We start from the raw sequence: 9,326 nt of genomic DNA, 5'->3' as shown, positions 1-9,326 counted from the left end.
TAAAAAGACTCCTCTTCTTTCAACCAACTGATCAGCAGACTGAAACCAATTCCTGATTGTCTGTATATGCTCCAAAGTCTATGTGGGAATGGCGTCCAACAAACACACTGAGTGTACTCATGAGGACTGAGCTCAGCTTCAGTCTCCCCATTCCATAACAGACTTATGCAGGGGGCAGCTGGGTAGCTCAGTGGATTGAGAGTCAGGCCTAGAGACGGGAGGTCCTAGGTTCAAATCCAGCCTCAGACACTTCCCAGCTGTGTGACCCTGGGCAAGTCACCTGACCCCCATCGCCCACCCTTACCACTCTTCCACCAAGGAGCCAATACACAGAAGTTAAGGGTTAAAAAAAAAAAAAGACACACAAAATACAGGAAAGTAATTGGGAGGCAGGTACTGCCAGCTAGGAGGGGCAGGATCAGGAAAGGCTTCTGCTGAAGGTGGCACTTGAGCAAGTTTTGAAGGAAGGAATTCTAAGAGGCAGCTAGGTGGCACAGTGGATAGAGTGTCAGGCCTGGAGTTAGGAAGGCCTGAGTTCGAGTCCAGCCATAGACACTTACTACTCTTTGCGACCCTAGGCAAGTCAGTTAACCCCATTCACCTTAGTTTCCTCACCTGTCAAATGAGCTGGAGAAAGAAATGGCAAACCACTCCAGTATCTCTGTCAAGATGACTGAAACAACTAGCCAAAAACACAAGGAATTCTAAGAGGTAAAGTGAGGAAGGAGTATATTCCAGCCTTGAGGAGAGAGGCTATGCAAAGCATAGAAACAAAAGCTAGAGAATTATGTATGAGGAACCAGAAGAAAGTCAGGTTAACTGAACCAAGAGATCTGAAAATCTGAAAGGGCACTGAAAATGGGGGAATAAACAATTTAAACCCTTACCTTCTCTTTTTAGTATCAACTCTAAGATAGAATAGTAACAAGGACTAAGCAATTGGGGTTAAGTGACTTCTCCAGGGTAACACGGCTAGGACATATCAGAGGCTAGAGTACAACTGAGGCGTCCCCCTCCCCCCCAACTCCAGCCCTGGCACTCTATCCACTATGCTACCTAGCTGCCCCTGGAAATGGAAGAGTTTTAAAAAGAAGCATAACTGTGGTCATAAATGTTTACTGTCTAAAACAAATCCCATTTTGCTCCTGTATCCTTGTTCCTGAAGCACAACAGTATCCAAGCAGGAAGCTCTAGAATAGGTCCCATGTGTGAATGAGGAGGCTGTGGGCAATGTCTATAGGTGCCAAGAACTGAATTCAGTCTAGAGCCAGCACTTTGCATATATGGAAGGAGACTCCTAAAAGAGACCCAGTATCTCCTCATGAGGGCAAAAGAGCCTTCAGGATTGGGGTTCATCATTCATTTTTTCCCTGTAGGGGGAAAAAATTCTGCTGGCTACAAGTCTTGTCTGCATGTTCTAAACCAGACCCCAGGGAATTTCAGGTCCGACCTGGTTCAAATAACAGATTGTTATGATGTGAGAATAATGTGACCAGCCTAGTCCCCTCACATTCAGGATGCTCTCCCAGAAAACAAACCAGGCTCTAAGGATGCAGGGAAAGGATGGCTTTAGATCAACTCTGGGAAGCCAGGTCACATGACACAACATTCCGAGAATGATTTTCGAGATTTCTCAGGGAGCCGGCTTTCATGTCCTAGAGTCAAGCTGTCCTTGGATGAGATAGGACAAGCAGTCCCCGAGTCATTGTAAGACAGAGGACATGAACATTTTGTCTTGTTTTCTCTGGTTGGGGGTGGGGCAGGGATAGAGAGCAATGGGGAAGGGTTAGGAGCATTCAAGTATCCATTCCTCTCATTAATAAGAGTAATATTGCCTCTTTGCAGCCCTGCTTCCCCACACCTGCTCTCAGAGTAATTTGTGACCTCTGAACCTCCATTCTGCCCTTTGGTGGCTTCAGTAAATTGCAGGTCCTTTAGATGGAGATTAAAGGCTCACTGAGTCCCCACAAAGAACAAACTGGATGAGCAGCAATCTGGGACTCCTCCTTGTTTGGATACATCTTGTGGGGAGAGCCTGAGAAGATTCGTGTTTTCAGAAGATGCTCTCAGCATTACAAGGAGGGGCTCCTTCTCTCCCAGTGTTCTATGACTATTGGCATCTGATCACTTGCCACTACAGCACCAGTTCCACAGGCTTCCAAAGGGGAAGGGATCCCAGGCATGTTCTGAGGCAAAGATTCCAGGATGTTCAAAGGGTCTGATTAGCAACAAATCAGCACCCATTGGAAGGGGGAAAAGTTGGGGGACGGGTTAGAAGACTCCTGCCCTTCATTCTATCTTCAGCACCATACTCAGGCTCTCTGGCCTCAGTTTCTCCAAAGATCACAGATTTAGGAGGTGGAAGACCAGCTAGCACAAACCTTTAATTTTATCCAGGAGGAAAGAGGAAGACTTTCAGGGGTCACTTCAGCAGCAGGTGGTAAAACCAGGTCCTCTGACTGACTGTAAGGCCAGGTTCCCTCCCCCCACCCCCGGCCCTTGTCACACGAGTGGGGTCAGATGGTCTTTTGAAGGCTCCTTTCTGACTTTTATGAAGTCCCCAGGGCTCAGCCACAAATTAAGCAGTAACCAAGGCTCAGAGTCACACAGTGTGACAGAGGATCTGACTGGAGTCAGCTCCCACTTCGGCTGAGTTCTGGCGTGTGACCCTAGTTAGGCACTTCACCTCCCGAGGCCTCAGTTTCTCTTTCCGTAAAATAGAATGAAGCGGGGAGAGGGGGAATCCTTTCCCGCTCCGACCAGGAGTACCTTTCCCAGGGTGCCCACGGCACATGGGTGCCATCCCATCTGCTCCTCTGGGGTAACATTCCCTTTTTGTGTCCCAACTTCCATCCACAAAAGGTGGGGTGGGCTGGCAACCCACGTGCGGTTAACTCGGAGAGATAACGGGCTCCAGGAGGGCCTGAGCCGGGGCGGGGCTGGGGCGGGGCCCCGGCTCTCGGTCCGGCTCCTCCCACTCCTACTCCCTCGGTCCGCCCCTGCCTGAGTGCAATCTACAAGTTCCCGGTGACTGGCAGGTCGCGGGACCACTGATGCCCCGCCCCCATGCCGGAGCCTACCAATCGGAATGAAGTTAGCCCAGGGGCGGGAACCCATAGGGAAAGGCTCTATGAGAAGGGGAGGAGCTTTGGAGGGAGGGCGTGGCGGAGAGGTGAGAGTGACGGTCTCCGCTGCCAATGGGTGAGCGTAGCGGGCCCGCTGGCGCCGGATCCCGGTGGCTAGAAGCACGAGGGGCGGGGCGCAAGGATCCCGGGGCAGCGGCTGCGGCGACGGCGGCGGTGGCGGCGGCGGGTCCGAGGGCGCCATGGACCGGGTGGCCAGCTCCATGAAACAGGTGCCCAACCCGCTGCCCAAGGTGCTGAGCCGGCGCGGGGCGGGCGCTGGGCCCGAGGCGGCGGAGCGGGAGAGCTTCGAGCGGAGCCAGGTGAGGCCGCGGAGGATCCCCCGGGATCGATACTGGGCGGGATTGGGGGATGCGTGAGAGTCCGTAGGGCGGGAGTCCAGAGGCATCCGGAGCAATGATCCTGGGGGGACTGGGGAAGGGGAGGGGGTGAGAGCGAGCCGGAGAATCCTGGGGAGAGGCGAAGTGGATCCCCGGAGATCAGGGAGCAGGGGCGGGTGGAGGAATGTGGGAAGCTCGGAAAGGATGCTGGGGATCGGAGGAGCTTGGGAGGTTGGGGATCTTGTGAGATCTCGGGGAGACGTTGTTCAAAGGGATCCAGAGACTTCCTAGGGAGATTGGTGAAGGGTATGCCGAGGGGAAATCTGAGACCCCGCCCGTGGCCTGGGACTTGGGAAGGGAGGTGGTCTCAGGGAGCTCAGCCAGCTCCAAAGGGAAGGCGCCCCCCAAGAACTCCAGGCGAGGGGCTGCCAGACTAATTGGCTGGGTAAGAGAGCATCACTCAGTAAGGTCACAGGATGGGGCAGCCCACCGCAAGCCTGGTCCAAAGGAAGTGGGATGAGCGGGGTGCAAGCTGGAGGCGAGCATGGGATAAAGTAAGGTAGGAAGCTGGGACGCTCATTGACGTCGGCTCCAGGCCCCCTGGCTCTTGATACTTCTAGATTCTCTGCATAGTCTAGATGCGAAGTCCCTTGAGTCTCTGAACCCCCATTTCCTCATCTGTGCATGTAAAAATCCTTTCAGGAGACGTGTGCTGAGAAAGGCTTGGTAAAGTGTTAGCTCAGTGGTCCATTACTAGAAGCAGATAGAAAGCAATAATGGAGATCGTAATGGGCTGCTGAAGTGGAAGTAGCCACTCTGGGGCCACTTCCCCAGAGCCAGAAAAGAATGGTTGCCTCAGGCCTTCATAGCTTTGATAGCTACCTAGCATTTATTTAGCTCTTTAAGGTTTGCAGTAATGTAACTTGGGCTACCTAATTCGATCCTCAAGACAACTCTGTAAGGTAGATACTATTATTATCTTTATTTTCTGATGGGGAAACTGAGGTTAAGACAATATAAGATATGTCTTGTCAATGGTCATATAATTGTAATCATCTATGGGAGGATTTGAACTCAGGTCTTGCTGACTCCAAATCCATCACTATCCACTTCACCACCAAGCTAGTTGCCTCTTATGCTCATAGATTTACATCTGGAAAGGACCTTAGAGATTGTGTAATTCAACCCCCTCATTTCACAGACAGGGAAAACTGAGGCTCAGGGAAGTTAAGTGGCCTTCCAACCTTGTACAAGTAGTAGCAGAATCAGGATTGGAACCTAGGGCTTCCCACTCCAAATTTCCTTTCTACTTTCCACACTGCCTCAGATTAAAAAAAAAAAAATCTGAGACTTGTGGCTTGAAATCAACCAATGAACCAATAAACATTTATTAAGCACCTGGTGTGTGCCAGGCACTTCATCAAGCACTCTGAATATAAAGAAGAAAACAAGGGAAAGAGGTACTTTAGATTAAGGGAAGGGACGCCAAGAAGACTGCCCCTCTATTCTGTTTGGCACAGAATGGCACTGTGACTGGTGAATCAGAGCTCTGAGATCATGCTTTGGTTCCCTTGGCCCGTAGGGTTTAATAAATAATCAGGAGACTACCCATCTCTGCCTCACCCACCTTACCAAGGGGATATGCCAAAGATCAGCACCGTCATGAGCCAAGACCATAATCACTGCTTTTTCATCATTTTATTTTCTGCAAATACATTTGTCATCTGTCCCCATGCATGGAACACTCTTCCTCCTCCATTCCCCCTACTGACCTCCCTGGCTTCTTAAAATTCCGCCTCCTACAGGAAGCCTTCCCCAGCCCCTCTTAATTCTAGTGCCTTCCCTCTGTTAAATATCTCCTATTTATCACCTATGCAGCTTGCTTTGTATATATTTATTTGTTGTCTCCACCATGTGACTGTAAGCTGCTTGAGAGCAGGGACTGTCTTTTGCTTCTTTTTGTATCCCAAGAGGTTAGAACAGTTTGGGAGGCACATAGTTGATTGATCCCAAGACCCCAGCCTTGGTACTGGGAAGGCAAAGACAAGAAGAACTGACAAATGCTCCTTTGAACTGATTTCTTCATCTCTGTGGTAAAATCTGCAAGCAAAGGACATGAAGTTGGTTTTGGTCCTCAGTATCCACCTATTAATAAGGACTAATTTTATCTTCAAGTCATTTCAGGGAACACGGCTCAAACTTTTATTTATTTCTTTTTAAGCCCTTACCTTCTGTCTTAGAATCAGTATTAAGTATCAGCTCCAAGGCTGAAGAGCAGTAAGGCTAGGCACTCAGAGTTAAGTGATTTGCCCAAGGTCACACAGCTAGGAAATGTCTGGGGCCAGATTTGAACCCAGGACCTCCCATCTCCAGATCTGATTATCTACTGCCCCAGTTTTTAAACAGCTAAACAAACTCTCCCATGCTACGGTGGGGGGAAAATTATAGGTTTGGAACTAGAAGACTTGGTCTCTGACTCACGTTTCCTGTGTAACCCTGAGTAAATCATCTAATTTCTCTGTGCCTCAGTTTCCTTCTCTATAAAATGCAGTCTAGAAGTTCTCTGAGGACCCTTCCTATGATCCCATTCCTGTTACACAACTCCTATGACCCCATGGACTCTTGCCAAAGGGCTTTGCAAGGATCTGTCTCTATTTCAAATTTTAAAACAATCCAAAGAATGGGAGAAAAACAATTGGATTTTGCTCCTCAGAAAATTTTTAAATGCACAAAATAAAATACTTAGGACTGTAGAGGAAACCAATTATATTGAAATACAGTTAACAAAAGTATTTTTTTAAGTTCCACCGACACTTAGAACCCCTGGGTCAGAGAATAAGTGAGCAAAGACCAAATCTAAAGTTCTTTACAAAAGGAACCTTGAGAAGGAGAAAGATTCTACCCATTCTATCCCTGACACTGCTTGGCACTGTGGTTAATGGCAAACTGTGTGATCTGGACCCAGAAGTCTGGGTTCCTTCCTTGCGCAATGGCAATGCTGTCTCCAGAGAGGAAGTAAGTGATTACCACCCATTGCCTGGGCCCAGTTGGGGTGAAGGTGGTTTATCTCTCCATCTGGAATGCAAGGCTGAAAGTTTGGAGATTAGCCCTCTCTCTGCCTTTATCATCTGAGTCAGAGGCCTCTGAAATTGTTTGGAGATTGTACCCTGTTGTGGCTAGAACTGAAGAGCCTTGCTTTCCTGTTGGGAGCCTTGCAAATATTTTCATTTGGTTTTTTGGGTTTGGGCTCTCTCCTTAGCCCCAACCCACCCCCTTGAACTGGATAAATAAAGACAATTTCAAAACCAGCAAAAATTCATTCTGAGGTTTCGGCTAAGTAGAATCTGGAACAAAATGGAGAAAGCCCTGAAGACGCTAACCCTCTGAGCTGATGGAAATTAGGTCTGTGAAAACTTTCCGAGCCAGGCGTGGTATGTCTTGGAGCCATCTAGGGACGTGGGCCCGGCTAAGCTGGCCTGGGTGAGGCCAGTGCTTGGTAACCTCCCAGGCTGGGGCTCACTGTCTGGCCACTGGCTGCATTTGACCTGGCGCCACTTTGGTGGGAGGAGGTATGCAGGGGGAGTGAGCAGATGCCAGTTGTCTCATGCCCACATAGCGATGCATGTGTCTAGGGGGCGGGCAAGGGGGGCCATGTGGAATGCTGGACTGGGATAATAAAGATAAAGGGTTGGGAAAAGGGCAACCAGAGCCCAGCCACAGAGAAGGCTGTCAACAGGCAGGCCCCAAAAGCTGCTGGCTTGGGTAAGGAGACAGGGGAAACTAGAAGAGATCTTAAAGAAGATCAAGTTATAGATAAAGAGATTTAGACATAGCATAATAAATTTAGATTTGGTATCTGGGCCTAGATTAGAACCCAAGTCTTCCAGAGCTGATAGTCTCCCTCCTGGGATCTTCCCACAGATGCCAGGTCTTCACCTGACCCCAGCCCAGTGGGATGAAGCAAGTGGGCCAAGTTCCAGGTACCTACCATTCCCCTTAACTTGTGGCAGGCCGTGATAAGCCTGTCAAAAGGAAAATCATTTGAGAAACAAAAAGAACACATTTCAATTCTGTAAACACTCTGCACAAAGCACCATGTTGGCTACTTGGATCATTTTTTTTTCTTGATTACATGTTGATACAATTTTTTTTATAACTCTTATCTTCTGTCTTAGAATTGATACTAGATATCTGTTCCAAGGCAGAAAAGGCTAGCCATTTGGGGTTAAGTGACTTGTCCACAGTGACACAGCTGGGAAATATTTGAGACCAGATTTGAACCCAGAATCTCTTGTCTCCAGGCCAGGCTTATTGTCTACTGAGCCACTTAGCTACGCCCTTGATACAATTTTTTTTTTAAACCCTTAACTTCTGTGTATTGGCTCCTAGGTGGAAGAGTGGTAAGGGTAGGCAATGAGGGTCAAGTGACTTGCCCAGGGTCACACAGCTGGGAAGTGTTCTTGATATAATTTTTAATGATCATTTTCTAACATTTTGCAATCCATATTCCTCCATCCCTTTCCTCCCCACCCTCCCCAAGACAGCAGGTAATGGGATCTAGGTTGGACATGTGTTATCATAGAATACATATTTCCATGTTCGTCGTGTTGTAAAAGAAGGCATGTGTCGCTTACACTAGAGAAAGATTCACAGAGAAAATAAAGTGAAAAGTGATTTGCTTCCATCTTCCCTCAGACTCTGTCGGTTCCTTCTGTGGCAGTGGATGGGCTTTTTTCTCATGGGTCCCTTGGAGTTGTTCTGGATCTTTGCTAAGTCATTCCAGATTGACCATCGTTCATGATTGCTGTTGCTGTGTACAGCGTTCTCCTGGTTCTGCTCACTTCATTTTGTATCACTTCGTAGAAGTCTTCCCAGGTTTGGGGTTTTTGTCATCATCTTGTTTGTCATTTCTTATGACCCAATAGTATTCCATTGCAACCAGGTACCACAGCTTGCTCAGCCATTCCCCAGCTGAAGGCATTCCCTTCAATTTCCAAATTTTTGCTACCTCAGAAAGAGCAGCCATAAATATCTGTGCACTTTTAAGGCCTTCTTTCCTATTTCTGATCTCTTTGGGATCCAGACCTAGTGGTGGAATTGCTGGCTCAAAGGCGATCCACAGTTGTATGGCCCTTTGAGCATGGTTCCAAATGGGCTCTGCAGAATCGTTGGATCCATTCGTAACTCTCCACTAGTAGTGCTTGTGGCCCAGTTTTCCCACGGCCCCTTCAGCATTCATCATTTTCCTTTTCTGTCATATTAGCCAGTGCGATAGGTGTGCGGTGGCACCTCAGCGATGCTTTAATTTGCATTTCTCTAATTAATAGTAACTGGGAGCACTTTTTCAGATGACTATAGATAGCTTTGATTTCCTCCTCTGAAAACTGCCTTTGTCAATTGGGGATTGACTAGTTGGGTTATAAAGTTGAAACAAGCTGGGTCGCTGCCCTCCAGGAACTGATATTCTTTTGGAAGGCATTGCTTGTGAAAGAAATGGGCCCAGATGGTAGGGACTAATGGAGAGAATCAGGATGGAGTAGTAGGTAGAGCCCAGGGTTCCAATTAGCCTCAAACCCTTACTCGGTGTGTTCCAGCTCTAAATCTTTGATTCTATGACCCTGGGCAAATCCCTTCTTCCCTGGGCCTCAGTTAATTCATTTGTAAAATGAGGAGATCAAACTTGCCAACCTCTAAGGTTTCATCCAATTCTAAATCTATGATCCTGTGATTCAGGATCCTCAGATTCTGGGGATGACTCCCTTACTAGGAGAGACAGACAGATAGACAGACAGAGAGACAGAGACGGAGATGGAGAGGGGGGGGGGTGGAGAGGAGAGGAGAAGAGAGGAGAGGAGAGGAGAGG

The 9,326-nt window shown here is 48.3% G+C and overlaps 1 protein-coding gene across 1 annotated transcript in view; it reads left to right on the top strand.

Annotated features, from left to right (window-relative positions):
* The first annotated feature begins 3,325 nt into the window (after positions 1-3,325).
* Positions 3,326-9,326, top strand: part of HIP1 (huntingtin interacting protein 1) — a 133,989-nt gene continuing 127,988 nt past the window's right edge. The window contains exon 1 of the mRNA XM_044673116.1: positions 3,326-3,445. Coding sequence (XP_044529051.1) covers positions 3,326-3,445 — 120 coding nt within the window. The remainder of the gene's footprint in view (positions 3,446-9,326) is intronic.

Source organism: Gracilinanus agilis, chromosome 4 (assembly GCF_016433145.1).
Source record: "Gracilinanus agilis isolate LMUSP501 chromosome 4, AgileGrace, whole genome shotgun sequence".
In the NCBI taxonomy this organism is placed as follows: Eukaryota; Metazoa; Chordata; class Mammalia; order Didelphimorphia; family Didelphidae; genus Gracilinanus; species Gracilinanus agilis.
The sequence above is the reverse complement of the archived record's forward strand: the minus strand, read 5'-3'. Positions and strand labels throughout refer to the sequence as shown.